Below are 24,059 nucleotides of genomic sequence, written 5' to 3'. Positions count from 1 at the left end.
GGGTTCCTGAGCCCTGCCAGGGATTCCCTGCATTCCCACAGGCTCCCACCCTTTCCAGCCCCAAACAGAGCTGGCAGAGGAGGGAAAAGCTCCTGGAGCTGACTTACTTTCCTAATGTCATCTAGACAGGTGATTTCTGGAGACAGGCCCCCGTGGACACACAGGAACTGCTGGTTGAGGAGGGCAGCCAGGGGAAGACAGTCGAAGGTGTCCATGCACGCGTCGTACACGCGCTCCGAGTACTTGATCCGACCTGCAGGGGAGGAATCCAAAACCCAATCCAGCTCTGATCGCCCCCAGGCTGATCAATAAATCCAGGAACCCAGCTCCGAAAGGAAGCTCGCCATCAAAATGGCTCACAAAGCAAACCTGGCAGCTGTTAGTGAAAAATACTGATTTAGAATGGAACTCTGCAGCTGTGGAATCCTGAAAATACTGATTTAAAATCACCTGTGTATTCATGAAAATACTGATTTAAACTCCTCACCTGTGTATTCCTGAAAATACGGATTTAAAATCAAACTATACACCTCTGTATTCCTGAAAATACTGATTTAGAATGGAACTCTGAACCTGCGGATTCCTGAAAATACTGATTTAAACTCCTCACCTGTGTATTCGTGAAAATACTGATTTAGAATGGAACTCTGAACCTGCGGATTCCTGAAAATACTGATTTAAACTCCTCACCTGTGTATTCCTGAAAATACTGATTTAGAATGGAACTCTGAACCTGCGGATTCCTGAAAATACTGATTTAAACTCCTCACCTGTGTATTCCTGAAAATACTGATTTAGAATGGAACTCTGAACCTGTGGATTCCTGAAAATACTGATTTAAACTCCTCACCTGTGTATTCGTAAAAATACTGATTCAGAATCAAACTCCTCACCTGTGTATTCCTGAAAATACTGATTTAGAATGGAACTCCTCACCTATGTATTCCTGAAAATACCAATTTAAAATCATCAGTGCATTCATGAAAATACTAATTTAAAATCAAACTCCGCACCAGTGTATTCCTGAAAATACTGATTTAAAATCACCTGTGCATTCACGAAAATACTGACTTAGATGAAAACGCCTCACTTGTGTATTCCTCAAAATACTGATTTAGACTTAAACCCATCTTTTCACTGAAAAAACCCATCTGAAAGGTAAATGATCCTCCCCAGTGCAGGGAGGGAGGAGCAAATCCTTCCCCCATTCCCAGCTCCAGTCACTGATCCCAGCTGCACAGCCTGGAGCTGGAAGGTTTTTGGCACTGGAAGTCAGGGAGGGGAGGATGTGTGTGCCTGGCTCATCAGGGGAGAAGTGTTCCCATTCCTTCCATCCACGCTCAGTCTTTGAAACCAAAAGGCCACATTTGGTGCTTAGCAGAACTTAAAAGATTTAGGTTTTGGGGTGGTTTTTTTATAGCAGAAGAGCAGGAAAACAGGACAACAGGTTTTTTACAGCTCTGATGCCACGCAGAGGCACAAAAGTTGAAGCCCACGCCTTCTCACAACACCTTTTTTTTTTTAAATATATATTTTAAAATGTATTATTTAAATGGATTCAAATCCTTCTCCCACTGCTGATACTTACATTCCTGCTTGAAGGTGAAGTATTCTGTGAGGTGCCTGCACTCGTGGTTCCCTCGAAGGAGGAACAACGTTTTGGGATGGTTTATCTTTAAACTCCATAAATACAGCACGCACTGCAAGAGAGACAAACGGGGGATGTCAGAAAATCCTTTCCCAGGGCACTCATCAGCCTGAGACTGCACTCAGAGGTTCTGGGAAGACTCCCAGAGTGGAACCCAGCTCCATAATGGGCAGTGGATCTTCTCCTGGCCAAGTGGGGAAAAGCCACCGGGATTTCTCTATATTAGGGCTGACTTGGAGAAGTGACAAATGAGGTCGTAGCCAACAGAAAAGCAGCTCGGGGCTGGGTGGGGGCAGCTTTGCTTCCAGCACAAACCACAAGGAAAAAAAAAACAAAAACAAAAACTTTTTGCAGAGCAGCAAAGCAGAACCAGCTGTTTGCTCCAGATGTTCCACTGGGATGGAGACCAGTGAGAGGAGCAGGCAGACGTTCATCCACAAAACACCCGGAAAATTCAACTTCACCTTCCCCGCTGATTTTTCCCCCCGCCTCCCTGTTTTTTTTTTCTGCTTACGCTACAGTCATGTGAAGTTCAAGCTCAAAACAGGAAAAGCTGAGCCCAAAAAACAAGCTTAGCTTAGCTTAGCAAAGCTCTCTGGCTTTGAAAAGGGCTTTCCACATCCCCTCTGTGAGAGGCAGCACCTGCAAAAGCAGCGCCTTTGATGAGGCACAGACCCAAGCTGGGCTGGAACGGGGTTTGTAGCAGAAATATTTCATGGTGAATCCCAAAAAAAAGCCTGAGGGAAGGGCTGGGAGGCAGGGAGGGCTCACTGAGCCCGGTGTGCTGTTATCTCACATTTCCCTCCTTGCTGTGGAGGGCTGGAAGGACAATCCACAACGCCTGCAAACTCCAGAGCTGGATTAAAATCTCTAATAGGAGCTTACCTTGCAGGCTGACAGGCTGCAGGACAAGCCTGGGAAACAGGAGGCACCACCAAGTCTGTTTTACACCCTCCAAAATTCCCAATCTGGGGCACAGATCCCCGGGAACCAGCTGGAGACAACCTCCAGACCCCAAAGGAACCAGTTCCCAGTTGGTTCCCAGCTTAGATCTGGTGGTGTTTAAGCACTGAACCTGCAAGGTAAGCTCTGCATGGATCATCCCAGCTGATCCCAAAAACCTCAAGGAGCTGTAAAGCACCGCCTGTGTCTCACTTGGAATTCAACCCCACATTAACAAGTTGATTAATTGGGAATTCCAAAAGAGAACGGGGCCAAGGCCAGTAGCAGAACCATGTTTTATTGCATCTGTTACCAGGAGGAATGCTCCCAACAAAAACCATTTATAATTATTCTGGGATTTAAAGCTTTAACCTCCCCGTGTTTGCAGGAGAAATGTCACTTTTCTGGGCTGGCAGGAGAACTTGGAGGTTGCTATAAATGAACCAAATGACTTGGGAGGAAGAAGCAGCCCTGGCATCAAAGCAAGGCAGAGATACAGCATCAACAGGGGAGGGTTTGGGATGTATGGAGGGTTGGCAGCCTGCAGAAGAGAGATTTAAAAACACATTTGAAAGGGGTTGAAAGTGAAGTGGGGTTGAATTTGGTGTCACAATTTGTCTTGGACATGCCAGGGATGTGAAGAGTGATCATTCCCTGTGGCTGGAGGCACTTCCCAAGGATGTGGGGACTGCCAGGTGCCAGGAGCACACGGAGTAAAGGACATTGAAGAGCCCTCGAGGGCTCCAGAGGGGCTGCAGTGAGGAATGAAGGAGTTTCTACCCTTGCATGCCTCGGATGCTTCCTGGTGTTTTGCAAGGATCCCTTTCCCAGCCTTTCCCAGGAATTGATTCCTGCCTGTTTGCAATAGCCAAGGAGCAAATCCAGGCAGCCACAGCTTTTTGAGTTTAAATCATCTTAAATAATCTCCTTCTCTCCTTATTCTGCCTCTTGGTATGAAGCCTAAAGCCAAGGGTTTGATCCACTTGGAAAGGGAAAGCTCATCAGGACACAGGGAGGGAATTCCAAGAGAAATTTGGTCTTGCAACGCCAAAAATGCAAGAGGGGCTGGTGCCAAACCTGCCCCCACCATGACCCCTCTCACCATTCCCAAAACCTGGCATTTGTAAGGAAGTTTTACACACGGAGCCTGCCGGAGTGGGAACAGAGGCAAAACTCCCAAATCCAGCCCACAAATCCACCTTCACTCCCACTTTACAGGGCTGACTGTATCATAATATTATTGTGGATAAAAAGTGCATTAAATCAAGATTAACATATAATTCCATAATTAGACAGCAATCAGATGTCCCATCATAATTGGATTGGTACAACTGGCCTGGGAAAGGTGCATACCATTATCACACCATTTTTACTGATAAATTCCCTCTTTCCATGGATTCTGTTCCTGATCATAACAATTCACTTTCTAATTTAACAAAATCATTCTATCCATTGTATTCCAGCTTCATGGGCCGGGATGATCCTTGCCTACCACGAGCACAGACCCCTCTTGTGCCAAGCTGGGATTTGGGATTAAAAGGTGCGTGAAAGGAGCATTTTTCCCACTGGGAATCCTTCAGCAGAGCCCCAAAAGAGAGGAGTTCATCCTGATTTTTGTGCTGCCTGTCAGCCCTGCACTCTGGAGCTGGGATCTGTGGCCAGCCAGTCTCGCTGTCACAGTGAGTTTGGGACAGCAAAGCCTCCCCAGAGTCCCCTTCCAGCAGCATTCCAGCTTTCACACAGTTCTCCCCCTCCCCTCCCAATTATTTTCTTTAAAAAAAACCAAAAACAACCCAAACCATCAACCAATCCACTGTCTGTGGCCTCATTATACTGGGAATTCATGTTTTTAAATGAGAATTTCCCTAAGCCAGAGGCCCAGCACGAATTTGTTGAATGATTTGTTGCCAGCTGAGCTGATGAGCTGAGAGGCTGGGGAGGGGCTGGGGTTTGAAAGGTTCTGTCTGAGCCACAAATTCCTCCCTGTACCTGCACAACCAAACACCTGGAGCCACAGGGAACACCTGGAAGGGAAATCTGGCCCTTACACCTCCTTGGCCCCTACTCTGGCATCGTTTCCTGCAATTAAACCACCCCCCTCCTGTTTCATTCTGTTAAAAGGTCACGGTTATGGAATCGTGGAATATCCTGAGCTGGAAGGAATCCACAGGGATTCCAGGGCCTGGCTCTGCCCAGGACACCCCCAGTGCTGGGATCATCTCTCCCATGGGTGCTGCTGCTGCTCCCCACCTTCCCAGAGGCCACAGCACAGGGAAAAACCTGGATGTTTTTCCATCTGGGATACTCCAAACCTGCTGCTGTTTTACTACAGAAAGCAGATTTTGCACACCCAGCTGGGAATCTCTCCCAGCACAGTGGAAGGGGGAGGCACGTGGGAATGAAAACTTCCAGATTCTGCCTCATCCTGATCTTTGGAGTGTTTGCTGTGCCCATCAAAGCCCACCCTGAGCTGTGGGATCAGAGGGATTCTCCAGGGGGAATCCGTGGCATTCCTGCCACAGCACGGGGGAAAGGGAAGGAGGAGAGGAAAAAGCAGCAGGAAATAAAAGATAAAACGCATTTTTTGCCACACCACCTCAGTTCTCCAAGGCTATACATCGTTTTGGAATTCTTCCATATGAACACAGGCACAGAGGACAAGGGGGTTTGAACTAGAAGGGGATTTTGATGGGATATTGGGAAGAATTCCTTCCCTGTGAGGATGGGGATGGCACAGGTTACCCAGAGGAGCTGGGAGAAATTTCCCCATCCCTGGAAGTGTCCCAGGCCAGGCTGGACAGGGCTTGGAGCCACCTGGGATAGTGGAAGGTGTCCCAGCCCAGGGCAGAGGGTGGAACAGGATGGGTTTTAAGGTTCTTTCCAACCCCACCCATTCCATGATTCTGTGATGATCCCAACATGGAGAGATCAGGGTGCTGATCCCCAGCACTTCTGGAGATCTGAGAGTAAAATCTCCACGTCAGATCAATCCTGGGCTAAGAGCAGAGAGTGGGAGCAGCACTTTTCCACCCTGGATCTACACAACCCATAAACAGACACAGAGAGCCCAACACCTCTCACTTGAAGGCTCAAAAAAAAAAAAAAAAAAAATCCACTTTTTCTTCCAGAAGGAGCTGCTGTTCTGGAATGTAATCCCTTTCCCAGGTGAACACTGGCTGAGGAGCAATGGGATGTGTCCTTCCCCTTCCTCCCTGGGGGGCTCCTCCTGCCAGCACCACCCCAAATCCCCAAATCCCACCAGCCCCAGCTCTGCCTCATCCGGAAGCTGCTCCTCGTCCCACCTTGGCTCCCTGTCAGGATTCCAGGGCCTGGGGCTGGAAGGGAGCCAGGGGCTGCTGCAGCTCGAGCTGTCAGCCCTGCTCTCCCTAAATCCTCTGCAGAATCCTTCAAAGAGCCCCTTGCACTCATCCCTGACAGCTCCTCCCTAAAAATTTTCACTGGGGAAGTGTGGGACTCAGATTCAGTCAAAGAGAGAAATGGAGAGTTTCTAGCCAGGCAGAAACCTGGGAAAGAGATAAATAAGAATGTAAATAATTCTTTATCTCTCTTGTTTCTCATATTGTTTATAGTGAAGTTCTATCGCTGTGTGTCAAGCACTGTACACCAATGGGTTGAGTTGTTTTCACTTCAGGACCAATGGATTTGGTCCTCACAAGCTCTGTATAAAAGAACGGGGTATTTTAAATAAATCAGAGTTTTACTCTCAGTTTTTTTTCCATTGGTCCAATGGGATTGTTCCTCACGGGGCTCTGTATAAAAGAGCGCTGTATTTTGAATAAATGGGAATTTTACTCTCAGGAATTGGTCCTCACAAGCTCTGTACAGAATTTTGAATAAACCAGGGTTTTACTCTCAGTTTTTTCCATTGGACCAATGGATTTGGTCCTCACAAATCTCTGTATGAAAGAGCGGCTTATTTTGAATAAATCGGAGTTTTACTCTCAGTTTTTTTCCATTGGTCCAATGGATTTGGTCCTCACAAGCTCTGTATAAAAGAGTGGCGTATTTTGAATAAACCAGAGTTTTACTCTCATTTTTTTTCCATTGGCCCAATGGAATTCCTCACAAGCTCTATATAAAAGCGTGGTGTATTTTGAATAAACCAGAGTTTTACTCTCAGGAATTGGTCCTCACAAGCTCTGTATAGAATTTTGAATAAACCAGAGTTTTACTCTCAGTTTTTTTCCATTGGTCCAATGGAGCTGGTCCTCACAAGCTCTGTATAAAATCACAGTGTATTTTGAATAAATCAGAGTTTTACTCTCACAGCTTTCTGAGTCAGAGTCTCTTCATTCCCGTCCTGCCTCGACAGCGACAGGGAAGATTCCTCAGCTGCTCCTGCAGCCTTTTTTTTAACAAGAGAAATCGCTCCCTCTGTTATTCCAGCTGATTCCTGCCACACTCCAGGCCCCTGCTCCCCCCAAAAAACTTTTCCTTACGTTGCTTCCAACTGGGATAAGTGCTCCACTTCCACCCAGGCCTGCCCCTGTGAATCCAGATGGCTGCAATCCCTTGGGATTTGTGGCATTTCCCTTCCTGTCCCATCCCAGCTCTCCATGGGGCTCCACTCAAATCCTTTTTCCTCCCAATTCCGTGGGTTTGGGATCCTGGGGAGCTGCAAAGCCCTGTCACAGCCCAGGTGATTCCTGCTCCTTTCTCCTGACACCATTCCAGGGTTTCCAGAGGGATGTGGTCCTTTCTCCTCCTGCTCCATCCCAAATCCTGCAGATTTTCCAACGTTTTAAATGGTGGGATCTTGTTTCCTGCAGCAGCACCATGCACTGTCCCTCCTCTGTCCCCCAGTGACAGCTCCAAGTGACATTAAAACCACCCCAGCAGGCAGAGGTTTGGCATCAACCCCATCACGGCCACTTCACCCTCACTGCGTGAGGATCCAAAGGTTGGGACATTGTTTTCCTGCCCAAAAATCACACTGTGAGTTACCAACATTGCCTTCATCCCATGCAGAGCTCCACTGCAGGGTAAATCCACCACGAGAGATCTGGGCTGGGTGTTTGGGCTGGTTCTGAGCTGGATTTGAACTTATTCTGGGCTGTATTTCACTGATTTTGAGCTGGTTTTAACTGATTTTAGCTGCATTTGAACTCATTCTGTTTACTGATTTTGAGCTGCATTTTTCTGATTCTGAGCTGAATTTTAACTGATTTGGAGCTGGTTGGAACTGATTTTAGCTGCATTTTACTGAGCTGAATTTGAGCTGATTCTGAATTGAATTTTACTGATTTGGAGCTGCATTCTACTGATTCTGAACTGAATTTGAACTGATTTTAGCTGCATTTTACTGAGCTGCATTAGAACTGATTTTGAGCTGTATTTTACTGATTTGGAGCTATACTTTACTGATTCTGAGCTGCATTTTTCTGATTCTGAGCTCAATTTGAACTGATTCTGAGCTGGTTTTAACTGATTTTAGCTGCATTTTACTGAGCTGCATTTGAACTGATTCCGAATTGAATTTTACTGATTTGGAGTCATATTTAACTGATTCTGAGCTGTATTTAATTGATTCTGAGCTGCATTTTTCTGATTCTGAGCTGCATTTGAACTGATTCTGAATTGAATTTTACTGATTCTGAGCTGTATTTAATTGATTCTGAGCTGCATTTTTCTGATTCTGAGCTAAATTTGAATTGATTTTGAGCTGCATTTTACTGATTCCGAGCTGTATTTTACTGATTCCGAGCTGTATTTTTCTGATTCTGAGCTGCATTTTTCTGATTCTGAGCTGCATTTTTCTGATTCTGAACTGAATTTGAATTGATTCTGAGCTGAATTTGAACTGATTCTGAATTGAATTTTACTGATTAGGAGCTGTATTTTACTGATTCTGAGCTGCATTTTTCAGATTCTGAGCTGCGTTTTTCAGAGTCTGAGCTGCATTTTTCTGATTCTGAGCTGAATTTGAACTAATTCCGAGCTGCATTTGAACTGAGGTTCAACACTTTGGGCTCCTTCAGCCCCAGCACCCTCAAGCCCCACTCCCTCGGTCACCTCTATACTGAAGTAGCCTCTGTCCACGTAGTCCCCCAGGAAGAGGTAGCGGGTGTTATTGGGTGATCCTCCCACTTCAAACAGCTTCATCAGGTCAAAGAACTGCCCGTGGATGTCACCACACACTGGGGGAGGAAAAACAGCACAAAAGAGGGTCAGAATTACCACTCAAGGTGACGACAGCAGCGGCGAGGAGCGGAGAGGGCAAAACCCTCTCTCCTGAGAGCTCAGGAGAGTTAAAAAACATTGTGGGTGGAAGGAACAGAGCAAAAAAAAAAAAAAAAATAGAACAAAAAAACCAAAACCTGCTGAGGTTATCCAGGTTGCTATCAGGATTGCTGACCTGTGATTGGAGCCTCCACCTCGATCATGGTCTTCTCGTGCCTCAGGATGGCGGCGCCGTCGTTGATGATTTTCAGCGCCGCGTCCTCCTCCAGCCGCCCTTCCTTCACCAAGTGGCTCTTGAGGACGTCGAGCCTGGGCTTCCCATCCTCAAACACCTCCTTCAGAGTGAGCCTCTGCGTGGGAGGGAATGGGACAGCTGGAAAGGCAAGGGAAGGGAAGGAGTCAGCAACTCGGAGCTGCTCGGGGGAGAGGGAAGGGCAGGATTGGCTTCCGAGCCCCGAGCTGACACCCAGGAATGGAATTCCCACCGGAATGATGCTCTCAAATAGTGAGAGAAGAGCTGAGCTGCCAGAGCTGCTGGATTCACCCCTGAGCTTGGTTAAAATCCCTCTTGGTGCAGCCTAAAGGTCGCCTGTACCTGTGCTAGAGCTGCCTCCCAATCCCCAGGGGACAGCCGGCGCTGGAAGCTACAGCAGATTCCATGGAAAAGCAGCAAAACCAGGAAAAGCAGGAGCCGGCGAGCCAGGTAGGAGGAACAGCAGGGAAAATTTCTCCTTACCAGGAAAAATTTGCCCCTAAAAAGCAGAATTTGCTCTTCTTTGCCCCAATACCTCAAAAAACTTCACCCCCAAAAAGCAGAATTTGCTCCTCTCTGTTCAAAAAACAGCAGAATTTGCTCTTCTTCACCCCAATACCTCAAAAAGCACTCCAAAAAGCAAAATTTGCTCCTCTCTGCCCCTAAAAAGCAGAATTTGCTCTTCTTCACCCCAATACCGCAAAAGGTTTCACCCCCAAAAGCAGGACTTGCTCCTCTCTGCCCCAATACCTCAAAAACCTTCACCCCCAAAAAGCAGAATTTGCTCTTCTTCACCCCAATACCTCAAAAACCTTCACCCCCAAAAAGCAGAATTTCCTCTTCTTCACCCCAATACCTCAAAAAGTTTCACCCCTAAAAAGCAGAATTTGCTCCTCTCTGCCCTTAAAAACCAGAATTTGCTCTTCTTCACCCCAAAACCTCAAAAAGCTTCACCCCAAAAAGAATTTGTTCCACTCTGCCCCAGTACCTCAAAAAGCAGAATTTGCTCCTCTCTGCCCCTAAAAAGAAGAATTTGCTCTTCTTCACCCCAATACCTCAAAAGGTTTCACCCCCAAAAAGCAGGACTTGCTCCTCTCTGCCCCAGTACCTCAAAAAGCTTCACTCCAAGCTTGGAATTTGGAAATCTTGATGGAATCCAATATTTAAGGTAAGTTAAGGCCCCAGCTTTTTGCAGCATGTTCCTTAGTTTTTAACTCTGGATGGACAACACCCCATCAAAACCTGCTACTACTCCTCCTACTATTATTATTATTATTATTATTATTATTATTATTACTACTACTACTACTACTACTATTATTATTATCATAATCATAATTTCATGGTAGGGAATAGGATGGTGTGGGAGAAGGTGACTTCTAGCAGAAATGAAGAAAAAAAAAAAAAACCCAGAACAAAAAATCAGAGTTTTCAGTAAAAATCTGAATTCCTCATTTCCCTTCTCCCAGGCCTGGCTAATTTAAAAAAGATGGGAGCATGCATGACCCTGGTGTGATATTTAATGGCTGTACAGTGTCTTGAATTAATTTTAATTCCAGGAAGGAGGCCTGGATGTTTGGGAAGGACTGGGAATAAAACCCTGTGCACAGCCCCAAGTGCATGGCCTGGCTGCCAGCAGCTCCTGTGATCCATGGAGTGATGGGAATTTTATCCCAGGGATCCTCTCAGATCCTTCATTTCCTCCCAAAATCCGAAAAAAGCAGAATTTCCTCACCCTCTGGGATCAGCCTCTCAGCATCCCCTGGCCACGATGAGCCCAGCCAAGCGGTGCTGGGATGAGGAGGAGGTGCTGGGATGGGCTTTGATTTTGGGATGCTGCACCCAGAGCTCCAAAAAAAGCCTCTAATCCCAGGGCAGATCCCACAGGGAGCTGGCATCGCCCTCCCAGCCTCGGGGACAAGGCACAAACCTCCCCCAGAAAGTTCTGGGATGTAATTCCAGGATTTGTGGAAGCTCTGCAGTCTGCAGCCGGACAGAGCATCTCACCCCTGCTGGGTATCCCACAAAATATCCCAAAATCTGGAATGCAGCAGGACTTTCAGAGGGATTTTAGGGATGGTGGTGCCAGTCTGTGTCTGAGGAAGGGGAAGGATAGAGGATAGAGGATAGAGGAGAGAGGAGAAGGAGAAGGAGAAGGAGAAGGAGAAGGAGAAGGAGAAGGAGAAGGAGAAGGAGAAGGAGAAGGAGAAGGAGAAGGAGAAGAAGAAGAAGGAGAAGAAGGAGAAGAAGAAGCAGAAGCAGAAGGAGAAGAAGAAGGAGAAGAAGCAGTCAGGAGTCAGAGAGGATGTCAGGGTGTGTGTGTGCCTCTGCCTGAGCTGCTGAGCAAACCACAGCAGCTCCAGGAGAAAATCTTTTAGATAACTTGCAATAAACTGCCTTGAGACCGGACAACAGAAGATTGCTGAACCTTTCTTTGGAAGCTCGGGTTGGAGGAGAGACTTTTCCACCACATGGAGCCACCCTTGGCCTGAGGTGAGCTCTGGCAGAGAAACAGAAACTGTTCACCTCCCCACCCCCAGCACTCCAGGCCCCTCTGGAGCCACACCTGGGAGCTGAGAAGCCCCAGAAGTGGAGTTGGAGAGCTCAGCAAAGATGGGATGTGACCCCAGGACAGCTCTGCCCACCCAGAGATCCACGGGAAGCTCCTGGCTCTGCCTTTTCCTGGTAGCCCCGGCGAGCAAAGTTATGCAAGATCAAATCTGAGGCTTCAGCCAAGAACTTTTATGTAAGTTCCCTCCTTGGCTTTGCACAGCTCCACTCCCACAAGGAGCTGGGCACGACCAGGAACCGGCTCCACCTCGGCTCTGCCAGGGTTTCAGCCACCCTGCTTTAATTAAATATTTTAATTTGATCCTTATCCATGCTCCTTTCTCTTGGACAGGAGGAAGAAGATGCTCCTGCAGCCAGGCTGGGCTCTCCAACAGCAGGAACAGCCCTCAGAGCAAATTGACCTGGAATTTTGTACCTGCAGGGCATTGAGAAGGGTGGAGAGACTCACCCAGTTCCTGCTCATATCTGCAGAATGAGGAGATAACTCCTTATCTCACAAAAAAAAAAATCCAAATAGTGGAATGGCTCGGGATTATTATTATTATTATTATTATTATTATTATTATTATTATTATTATTATGACCTTCCACTACCCCAGCTGCTCCAAGCCCTCTCCAGCTTTCCAGGGACACTTCCAGGGATCCAGAGCAGCCACAGCTTCTCTGGGAATTCCATCCCAGCCCCACCCTCATGGAGAAGAATTCCTTCTCACATTCCACCCTAAATTTCCCATCTTTCAGCTCAAATCCCTTGCTCCTGTCACTGCAATTCCATGGCTGGTCCTGGAACACCCAGGCAGCACAGACACAGCAGGTGAAGCTCGTCCTCACAGCCAGCTCGCAAATAAGTAATGAAAATTATGGATAAACCACTCGTAACATTCCAAGAATTCAACCCCTGTGACCTCTGTGCCACCTTCCCTCCGCACACAAACCCGAGTGTTGCACCCAGCCTTGTTTGAACAGTGAAATCTGCAGGTTTGGGGTTTAGAATTCGACAAAGGGCATCCAAACCCACTGCCAGGAAAAGGCAATTCCTGCTCCGCCAACAGGACACGTGCTGAGGGCCAATCCACAACAAAAGGACAAAAAAAGCAAGCAAAGTCTGAGGTGTGAAATGGATTAAAAGGTCAGGTGAACCCAAGGGAAAATGAAAAGGAAATTAAAAGGAAAATCAAAGGGATCTCTTTGCTGGACTCCAGGGCAAAATTCCATTTCCCACCAAATCAACACAGATTTTATTTGCCAGCCAGAGCAAGGGGGTATTTGCAACACTCTGAGAGGATAGTTAAGGATGGGAGAATTTGGGAAAGTACTCATCCCTCAGTGCCAGATGAAAATCCCACAGGAAAATATCCCATTCCTCCCTACCTCTGTCCTTAAAATGCACTTAAAATTCAGTTCCATCAGGGCTGCCCCATGCCCGCCTCCAGACAGAGGCAGTGCCACGGAAGAGAAAACAGAGTGATCCACAAATGATTGTTTATAAATCCCAGAGTCCCTGGGATGGCTGGACAGAGCAGCTGAGGCGGATTCATTACTGAAAAAGGAGCAGGAGCTCCGTGCCTGCAGAGGCAGCGCTGGCCAAACGCTGCTGCAGGGAAAAGGGAACCCCTCAACCCCCCCAAAAAATCCCCCAGGGTTGGAAATTCACAAAATCAAACTGTGTCGGAACTCAAAATGTCCCTCAGACATTTTTGGAGGTTCCAGGATTTGGTCAGAAGCGTTTTAGACCCTGTCAGGCAGCTGCAAACAGCTGTGATTTTGGGTTTGAACCATGGAACAATTTACCAACTTTAGAGGTGGAACAAGCAGTCACAAAGGGTTATATAGTATAATAAAATAGTTACAAAACAGAGGGGAATTTTTTTAGTATTGTACAGGGGGGTTTAGCACCTGTCCAGGGGGTTTTTACTTTGTACATGGGGGTCAGAAGTTCTAAGATGGAGGAAAGTGGGCTGATCCTGTTCTTCCTCCTTCTTCTTCCTCACCTCCATGTTCCTGGTGATGTTGGCACTCACAGATTGGTTTAGAGTAGAAAAGCACTTTGTAATATAGATAGTAGGTATTGGGGAAAACTATAAACATGTAACACGTAATGTACCATATAAAAGATAGGAAAGCACCATTTAATATAGGTAATAGGTATTGGGGAAAAACTGTGAACATGTAACATGTAATGTACCGTATAAAAGATAGAAAATCACCATTTAATATAGGTAGTAGGTATTGGGGGAAAACTGTAATCATGTAATACATAATATATAATATAAAAGAAAATCACAATTTAATATAGGTAATAGGCATTGGGGAAAAATTGTAACCATGTAACATGTAATGTACCATATAAAAGATAGAAAATCACCATTTAATTTAGGTAATAGGCATTGGGGAAAAACTGTAAACATGTAACATGTAATGTACCATATAAAAGATAGAAAATCACCATTTAATTTAGGTAGTAGGTATTGGGGGAAAACTATAAACATGTAGCATGTAATATATCAAGTAAAAGAAAAGCACCATTTAATATAGGTAATAGGCATTGGGGAAAACTGTAAACATGTAATATGTAATATATCATATAAAAGATAGCAGCAATCCTGGGTGGAGGGAGAAAAGAAGAAATTAGGGGACAGAGAGGATGTCAGGGTGTGTGTGTGCCTCTGCCTGAGCTGTGAGCAAACCACAGCAGCTCCAGGAGAAAATCTTTTAGATAACTCACAATAAACTGCCTTGAGACCCAACAGCAAGAGGCTGCTGAGCCTTTTTTTGGAATCACGGGTTGGAGGAGAGACTTTTCCACCACAAAAGACCCCAGACCAAGCCTGGGGTTCTCACAGAACTGCAGAGGTTTCCCTGCAGCTCCTGATGCACATCTGGGAGCGGATCCAAGCGAAGCCCCTTCCCTGCTCGCTCCTCAGCACACAGCAGATGGTGAGAGGTGCACTTTGCAGCGAAAAAAAAAGCAGATTTTGGGGCAAAACCGAGGATTTGGACACTGGGGAAGCCAGATGGGCTGGCAAAGGCAGAAATATTCCCAGGGAAAGTCCACCAGGAGCCACCCAAAGCCCTGTGAAAGGGAGAAGGAGCTGTCTTCAGGGCTGAGCTGGGCACAGCACGAGCAGCAGGGCAGGGATTTTTTTTTCCTCTTTCCCAATTTCCAAACAGCCCAACGTTATTTTTATCCCATATTTTATTCCCATTCACACCTAACCTACATTCATCTATTCAAAGTTGAGTCCAGGCCTCACACAGAGCCGGCTCGGAGGGAATAATGTGGAGAGATCCAACACAGAAATGGCATTTTTTTTTCTGGGGAAAAAGGTGGATTTTCAGTTTTTGGAGTCATTAACAGGGAATAAACCCTTGGAGGCAGGGGATGGATGTCACTGTCACCCCAGCAGCGCTCCAGCCACTCTGCTTTTCCTGCTGCTCCATCCCAGACCCAGGCCAAAAATGACAGGCTGGATTTCAGCAGCCGGGTGATGCTGGAATGCCAGAATTATCCAGCTTGGAAAAGCCCCCCAAGGTCACCAATTCCAATCTGTGACCAATCCCCAGCTCACAGCACCAGGCCCAGGCATTCCTTGGAAACCTCCAGGAATGGGAATTCCACCACCTCCCAATGCCTGACCATCCTATTTCTCAGCAACCACCTCATTTTCTGTGGAATAATCTTTCTTCTTCCCAAAACGATTAAACCACGTGAATTTTTGCTCGTTAAACACAAAAATGTCTTTGCTTTAAGAATCCCCATCCTGGCTTCTGGGAGGTTTTTTCTTCCCTGAGGTGCCCTGATATGAGAACCTGCAGAACCAGGTGTGTGTGTGTGCTCGATATCCTGATTTTTCCAAGCTTGGATCAAGCCCTGACAAATAACCTGTGCATTTTCCAGGGCTGGCAAAGGCAGCCTGACCCTGCCATGGCACAGAACTGTTCGTTCCAGCTGCAGGAACTTTGTGGAAAAAAAAAAAATGGAGCGTCATCACCCCCCACCTGAGGAAATAATTAACTTCTCCCTTATTAAAATAAACATTAATGTCCAAGAAAAATCACCAAATAAAGTAAACACCTTCTTGTATAAAAGCAGCAAGAGCCAGGAATTACTATTATTATATTATTATTGCCATTTCCATCTGGTTTCCTCCAAATTTTTGCATGTTCCAATAATTTCTTTTTGCTCTGGGTAAGGAACCTCCAGGTTTCAGAAGCTCCAGATAGTCCCAAATAGAGAGGAAATAAAAAAATTCCAGAGTTCTGCTTCTCAGGCCTGGAAGTGCTGCAGGAAGAGCAGGAGATTTGGGGTTCTCTGAATTCCTCTGGAACAGCAGCTCCTTTGGATGGATGGAGTTTATAACGTCCCAGTTTTATCCAGAACTCCTCGGAGCTGAATCCAACCTCCCAGTGCGCTTCTGGTGTGGAGAGCTGGCTCTGATCCTCACCTGGGGGCACGGCTTCCTTTTTGTAGGACAACCAGAATTATCTCCTCACAATAACCCTAAAAATACCTGCATTGTACCGGCTGAATGAAGGATTTCTTCGAAGGGGAAGAAATCAGCCCAAAGCAGAGCTGGGATGAAGCAACGGAGCCGCTCCCAGCAGCAAATCTGTCCCTGCCTCGTCAGCTCCCGGCAGTAACACCCAAAATTTGAGGGAGAAGCTGGAGGGCTGAGCAGGAGCCAGGTGCATTTAAGGCTAAAAAAAAGCAGGTGACAGCTCTGTGTATGGAAATGCAAACACAAACAGAGCATGGCCCCGGCCGCGCTCACAGCTCCCACAGAAAATTGAGCCAAGAAGCCAAAAATCCACACAGACCTCGGGCCAGCTGTGAATTTCTAAGGAAATACCCCGGAATCACAGAATTCCAGAATGGTTTGGGTGGGAAGGGACCTTCAAGATGATCTCATTCCACCACACCTTCCACTAGGTCAGGCTGCTCCAACCTGGACGTGGCCACTTCCAGGGATGGAGCAGGTGCAGATTTTCTGGGAAAACCATTCCAGTGCCTCACCACCCTCAAAAGGAAAAAAAATGAAACCTTACAGCTCCCTGAACTGTGTGGCTCCCTGTGGGAATCCAGGGCTTCCCTCTGGCTGCCCTGGGACCCTGGCAGGGCTCAGGAACCCCATGGACAGAGCCCCAGAGACACTGGCTGTGATCTCTGTCCGTGGAAAAGAGTTTTCAATCTCACAGGATGAATTACCAGCTCTGAGGGTTTGATATAAACAATAATTAAGTGTGGCACGAGTGCAAAAGTAAAATTTTAGGATTCTAGATGAGGGGTCCAAAGGGGACAAGCTGGAGGAAATTGGGTGTGCCTTGTCCTTTTTCTCCTTCTTCATGCCCTCCATGTCTCACTGTGGTGTTGGCATTTTTCTGTTGGTTCAGGCTGGGGACACACTGTCCAACGCAGGTGACAGATATTGGCACGTTATTGTAAATGCAGCCCAGGGAGTTTCTGGTATTGAATGTTTGTCACATCCCACTGAGGGCAGAGCCCCACACGCTGCCCTGCAGGACAGAGCTGGGCAGGGCAGCAGAACATGTGAGAGATAAACAGAATAAACAACCTGGAACCAGCACAGACCAATTATGGCTTCTGCTTTGGCAATGGGGCTGACAGACAGAGACTTTTTAAATCTCAGCATCATCAATACCTCAGATTCCGACAGCTCCCTAAAATCTTTGGGATTGCAGGTGATTATCCTGGTTCTGCTGGGAATTTGGCTGGTGAACAGCGAGGCCAGGACCAACCAAGGTGCCTTTGCTGAGCAGGGTTCCCCAGCAGAGCCGAGGGCCAAGGTTTGGCCACGGCTGCCGATTCCAGAGGCGCCGGAGCCGCTCCCACGAGGTGGAGCTGGAACTCTGCTCCCGCTGGAGCCAGGCAGGATTAAACCCAGGAGGGTTGAAGTAGAACAGAGGTGACTTAAGCCACGCCAGGCAGCAGCAGGGCTGCTCACGAAGCTCTCCTGGCACGGCAGCCAGGGCTCCTCTCACCCCACATCCTGCCCTGACTCCGGAATGGAGCCGGACCCAAACCCGGATCCACGGTGTTGGTCTGGCTCCTGCTCCTGCTGAAGTGCCCTGTGGATCACAGACCTCAAAAATACTCTCAGTGAGCACCCTCAGCCTCCCTGAAGTGATAAAATCCACATTTGCCTACAAGGTCCATCAAGTTTCCAGCTCAGATTTGGCTCCTAATGAGTGGCACTGATGCGGATTTTCCTGGGATTGTCATCGAGCCACACGGTCCAGAGCAGAATCCTCTGCCAGGGATGTGGGCTCCGGGCATCACCGAGTGCCAGCTCACCAAGCAGAGCCCAAAAACCTGCAATTTCAGCCTGGAAAACCTCTCTCTTTGACATCCTCCAGCTCTACAAAGTTTCCAGAGGTTAAAAATCAATGTATTCCTAGAAAATCGTGGCTCAACAAATCCAGTGTCTCACTCTCATCGGTGGGATTCCAGGGAGCTGCTGAAAAGACTGAGGAAAAAAGGAGGAGGAAAAAAAGAGGAGGAGGAAAAAAGGAGGAGGAGGGAAAAAGGAGGAGGAGGGAAAAAGGAGGGAAAAAGGAGGGAAAAAGGAGGGAAAAAGGAGGGAAAAAGGAGGGAAAAAGGAGGGAAAAAGGAGGGAAAAAGGAGGGAAAAAGGAGGGAAAAAGGAGGGAAAAAGGAGGGAAAAAGGAGGGAAAAAGGAGGGAAAAAGGAGGGAAAAAGGAAGGAGGAGGATAAAAAGGAGGAGGAGAAAAAGGAGGAAAAAAGGAGGAGGAGGAAAAGGAGGAAAAAAGGAGGAGGAGGAAAAGGAGGAGGAGGAAAGGAGGAGGAGGAAAGGGAGGAAAAAAGGAGGAGGAGGAAAAGGAGGAAAAAAGGAGGAGGAAAAAAGGAGGAGGAAAAAAAGGAGGAGGAAAAAAAGGAGGAGGAAAAAAAGGAGGAGGAAAAAAAAAGGAGGAAAAAAAGGAGGAGGAAAAAAAGGAGGAGGAAAAAAGGAGGAGGAAAAAAGGAGGAGGAAAAAAGGAGGAGGAAAAAAGGAGGAGGAAAAAAGGAGGAGGAGGAGGAAAAAAAGGAGGAGGAGGAGGAAAGAGAAGGAGGAAGAGGAAAGAGAAGTAGGAAAAAAGGAGGGGGAGGAAAAAGGAAAAGAAAAAAGAAAAAAAAAAGAAAAAAGAAAAAGGAAAAAGAAAAGAAGAAAAAGGAGGGGGAAAAGGAGGAAGTTTGGAGCAAACAGCTGCAGCTACTTAAAAAAAACCAAAAGTGAGCTCCCCAAAGGAGCAGGGAGAGGATTCCTAGATGTCAGCAGGCAGGGAAATTCAGCACCTGTTTGCCAAGGTCCCAGCACGGCCACTAATAGATCATTAACGGAGGCACAGCGGGGGTTTTGTGGAAAAGGCAAATCCCGGGAATGTGAACCCGACCCTGCCGCGGCTCCCAGGGGCTTCTGGATCCCATTTCAAACCTGCTCTAAGCAAACACAACTTTGTGTGTGTCCCTCCAAGATCTGGCTCCAGGGGACAGGCTGATCCACGTGGGAATCCTGGACAAAGCAACCCCCAGAAATATTCCTGCTGGAGCAGCCAGTATTTGCAAAATGTGGTCACAGCACGGATAAATAGGAAATGTGAGCACAAAATGATGAATTTTGACACAATCAGGTCTTTTGGTTTCTCTTCTCTTCCCATCTCGGGCCTCAAACCCTCACCCTGAGTGGGATCCTCACTGGATCCAACTGCTCTGGATAAAATATTCCTTGCAAGGTGCCTATTCCCAAGTTTGGGAATATCCCTACCCACACATCACCTCAGAGTACACCAAGGTGCTGATGGTCCAAAGGGAGCTGCAAAGAATTCAAATTTTCCTGGTGGCCACCCTGGACATCAGCCAGAGCAGTTGTCTTGCAAACCAAAACGTAGCTCCCAAAAAAATGGAGATAAATCAGTCCCAGAGCAGGATGAGGAACCTCCAGCTACTGCTGAAGCAGCAATTCCAGTTTCTGTGCCCTGGTCACTCTTCCTCCAGGAAACCCTCGTGCTATTTTTCCAAGACATCACCTTTGGGATAATATTCTGTTTGAGAAGGCATTTTACCATGTCTTGCCATGCTCAGCAGCTGATAAAAGGGAATTATTTTCTGGAGCAATCTAGGTTGACAACACTTCTTCCTGTTCTCCTGAAATTCATCCTGAATCACTTGGGAAATTTTCCTTAGATCCTGCTTGGAGCAGGGAAAGTGCTTTAAATTCTTATTTTACAGGCCCACCGTGCCAAAAGGAACCTCCAGGTGGAAGACTGGTGGGGAATTTTGGAGAAAAACCCCCCTGAGCTCCTCAGGGAGGCTCCCAGTCAGAGGAGATCCCACTGCTCCATTTGCTTCCATCCAGCTCTGCTCCCCAGTGGAAAATCCCAGAACCCCAGAAAGGTTTGGCTTGGAAAGGGACCTTAAGGATCACCTCGTCCCACCCCTGCCCTGATGGAAAATCAGGAGAACAGCCTGGACAGCCCAACATTCCTCCTCCTGCCAGGAAAATCCTTAAAATCTGCACTGAGATTTGCTTTTCTTTAGAGCACTCTGACACAGGAGCATCCATCCCATCCATCCCCCACCTCACTCTGCCCCAACACATCACTCCCTCTGCTCCCTGCAGAGGGATAAATTTCCCAGGATATTTGCACACTCCTCATCCCTGCAAGCGTCCAAGGTTCAAGGCCAGGCTGGATGGGGCTTAGAGCAACGTGGATAGTGGGATGAGGTCAACTTTAAGATCCTTTTCCAACCCAAAACCATTCCATCACTCCCTCTGCTCCCTGCTTGCTGTCCTGAGGGCTTTTCCCAGGATATTTTAAGATTCCCCATGCCTGGAAGTGCCCAAGGCCAGGCTGGATGGGGCTTAGAGCAACATGGGATAGTGGAAGGTGGAATGAGGTCAGCTTTAGGATCCTTTTCCAACCCAAAACCATTCCAGGATTCCACACCTGCCCCGGCTCTCCAGTGCCACCCTTGGCACAGCTCCTCCAGGAGCCCCTGGGAGCCAAGCCCTGAATTTTGGGACAAGGCTGGTGCCTCTCCGTGGCCTGTTCCCTCCCTCCTGCTGCTGAACAATGTCTGGTTTTCCATTAGGATCCGAGCCATCCCCCTGTCCCCGGCGGGATGGGGCAGGGAATACCTGGAAAAGCAGCCAAGCTGGGAAGGATCCCAGACAAATATAGATCCCCAAGGAGTATCTTTAGATTAGCAGGCAGCTCTGCCCCCACTGAGACCCCAGGATTTACCTAAATAGCTCCTTCAGCACAGCCCAGCGCTCAGAGCTATTTTAAGCCAGCACCCTGCCCTACTTCCTCAGGAACAGCCTTCCCTTCTCCTGCCTGTGCAGCCAGAGCAGCCCCAAACCCACTCCTCTCTCCACTCTGACAGCTTTCATTAAATAAATAAAAAAAAACCCACCCTTTTGGCACGGTATCCAATTAATCCGGGCTCATTTATTGCCACAAGGCCCTTCACGGCCTCGAGCAGGGAAAATGGGATTAACCTTTCCCAGCCTGACAGGCACAAAAATAACATTAAACAGGGGAATCCTGAGGAGCACGACCTTCCCTGCTGCTATTCCCAGAGGGAAGGGATAAATCCCAGCCCAATCCGTGTGCCCTGATGCTTTATGGCTGTTCCCCAATTGGTGTTTGGTGCCCAAGGCTGGGTTTGGGGTTGCCACCGGCATTTCTGCTAATTAGCACATTCATTAGCACGTTTATTAGGCAGCAGAGCATCCCTCTATCCCAGCATCCAGAAATGTGGCAGTTTGAGCCCAAAATGAGACAACTCTGGCTCTGTTTGGGGCATCCCAGGAACACTCTGGAGAGGAACAGCTTTTGATATCCCATGATATTTGCCTTTGGATTCGTTTTTGGGATGAAATGCCACAAGATCCAGTAAAATCAGCCCCAAGCTTGGCTCAACCACAAACCAGCCCCTTCTCCCAGCACGTCCCATTCATGGATAACAAAGCATCTTTCCTGTTTATACATAACAATAATAAGAATATTGGAATTACTTGGTCAAGTTTTGGGTTTTTTTTTCTGGAAACCCCCCCAAAATACCACGTTTCCAAGTAATTCCATGGGATCCCACGGGGTTCCTGCTTTGAGGACTGCCTCACCCCACACCTCTTTGAGCCCTGTCCAGCCAAGTTGCTGTATTATGACACAACCTGCTTTTTAGGGATCCCCCTCCACGTCTTGACCCTGGTGGCATTCACACTTTTCCCTTGGCATCCCAAGGTCCAAGCACATGGACCTTGGCCTTTATTCCATTTTTAGCCATTTTCAGAGCTCCTTTTCCCCCCTAAGTATCCCTTAATTCCTGCAAGACACCAACACTAAACAAGCCAAACCAACCCACAATCAAAACCCCACGATCACCATTAAATTTAAGATTTTCCTCAATTAAAAAGCTACTTTGACTTTCGTATCGGCGCTTGCTCCGTGACGAAAATTCCCAGCACCTCCCAACCTGGAGAAAATCCAACACTTGAGCTCCCAGAGTTGTAGATGATATTAAAAACAAGGTGGGAAGAAAGCTGCACATTTTTCATCCCCCAAAAGCATCTTCAGGCAGCGAGATGAACTGGAACAGCCTCTGAACTCTCCGAGGAGGCAGCGATGGATCTGAGGATGGGTTTGGGCTCCCCAGAGGAACGAATCCTGTGGGATTCTCTCCGTGCCTCCAGCAGCTCCAGAGGCACCCTGAGAGGAGGGAGAGGCTCCTCGGGTGTCATTCCACCTGGGCTGAGGGTGGAGGTGGCACTGAGGCTATGGGATGTTCCCAGAAAACCTTGGCTGGGTGTGAAACAGCGAGGTGACAGCACGGGATCGTGGATTATGGAACGGGGTGGGGAAAAAGACCTGGAAATCACCTCATTCCACCCCTTATCCCACTGTCATTCCACACCTCCCACCACCCCAGGCTGCTCCAAGCTGGCCTTGGGCACTGCCAGGGATCCAGGGGCAGCCACGGATTCTCTGGGAATTCCAGCCCAGCCGGGAATTCCTTCCCAATATCCCAGCCCTGCCCTCTGGTAGTGGGAATCCATCCCTTGTCCCCAGTCCCTCTCCCTGCTGAAACACGTCCCGCACAAAGTGGACACTGAAATTTCAGGGAGCGACACATCAGGGGTTTTAAGATTCCCACACACACTTTCAATATTTTCCATTTGGGAGAAAAGCCAGGCTGGACATGGAGAAAGGTGCCTGAAAGTCTTTAAGAAAGGACTTTCCTTCCCAATATCCCATTTAAACCTCCTCTTTCCCAGTGGGAAGCCATTCCCTGTGTCCTGTCCCTCCATCCCTCGTCCCCAGTCCCTCTCCCTGCTAAAACACATCCCACACAAAGCAGACACTGAAATTTCTGAAATTTCAAGGAGCGTCACATCAGGGGTTTTAAAATTCCCACACACACTTTCAATATTTTCCATTTGGGAAAATAAACCAGGCTGGACATGGAGAAAGGTGCCTGGAAGTCCTTAAGGAAGGACAGCAAAGCACAAATTGTGAAAACTTTGCCCTTTTCCTTTTGGCTACAGCAGCAGCCCCAACTTTACAGCACAATTCCTGGGATTCACCCTTCTCAGAAAAACAGGAATCCACTTCAGGAATCCCAGCCAGGCACTCTGGACAGGGTGGGAATTTGGGATGTCTCTGATTTCCAGCATCAGCTCTGAAAAGGTGGTGCTGGATCCCGGCTGCTCCCGGCCCAGCAGCTTCCCAACATTTTGTCCATGATCCACAAAATAGTAACACACAGATAGAGAAAAATCCCAGTGGATTATTTGCTCTAAATACCAATATCCCAAGTTTTTAAAGGATTTGTCACGGATGCAAGTGGACACAGCTCTGCTTCCCTGAGGATTTCACACCTTCCGGCAGGAAGAATGGAGCAGGCGCACAAAATTCAACAAAAAATGACCACAAAATTCAACCAAATATGACCAAAAAAAGCTCTGCAGGTTTCTTTTAAACACCCTGAGCTCCAGGATCCATCCACTGCAGCAGCACCATTCCCACCTGCCTGAATAATGTGGATTTTGTAGGGTGTGGATCCATCAGTCAATCCCATGGATCCAACAGGTAATTCAAGCTCAGTTTTGGGCTAATGCAGACAACCAGACTCCCTAATCCCTCAGAATTCCAACAGAACCTTCCCAAGTGCTCTTTGGAGACCAAAATTTGGACATTAATAGTCTCCATCATCATCAACCATCCGCTTCCTGCTAAAACTGCACTACAAAGAGCAATTCTCACATCAAAATTTGAGATATTAATAAAAAGGAACTCCTGACAAATCCCAAAATGAGAGATTTAAAAAGAAGCTGTTCCTGACCTACCCCAAAAGCCAAGATTTTAATAAAAAAAAAATCCTGAAGCACCGAAAAATCGGAGATTTAAAAATACAATTCATGGCCTA

At 47.4% G+C, this 24,059-nt stretch overlaps 1 protein-coding gene across 5 annotated transcripts in view; it reads right to left on the bottom strand.

Annotated features, from left to right (window-relative positions):
• The window catches only part of PPP3CC (protein phosphatase 3 catalytic subunit gamma), a 40,616-nt gene that overhangs the window by 13,736 nt on the left and 2,821 nt on the right, over positions 1–24,059 (bottom strand). For all 5 annotated transcript variants that reach the window (XM_085559175.1, XM_085559176.1, XM_077789250.2 and 2 more), the window contains exons 2-5: positions 8,967–9,164; positions 8,624–8,748; positions 1,589–1,700; positions 108–253 (exon numbers count right to left, since the gene is read on the bottom strand). In XM_085559175.1, the coding sequence (XP_085415301.1) occupies positions 108–253; positions 1,589–1,700; positions 8,624–8,748; positions 8,967–9,164 (581 nt within the window). The remainder of the gene's footprint in view (positions 1–107; positions 254–1,588; positions 1,701–8,623; positions 8,749–8,966; positions 9,165–24,059) is intronic.

This window comes from Lonchura striata, chromosome 22, assembly GCF_050655825.1.
Source record: "Lonchura striata isolate lonStrDom1 chromosome 22, ASM5065582v1, whole genome shotgun sequence".
Lineage (NCBI taxonomy): Eukaryota > Metazoa > Chordata > Aves > Passeriformes > Estrildidae > Lonchura > Lonchura striata.
This window is presented reverse-complemented; position numbering and strand designations above follow the sequence as displayed.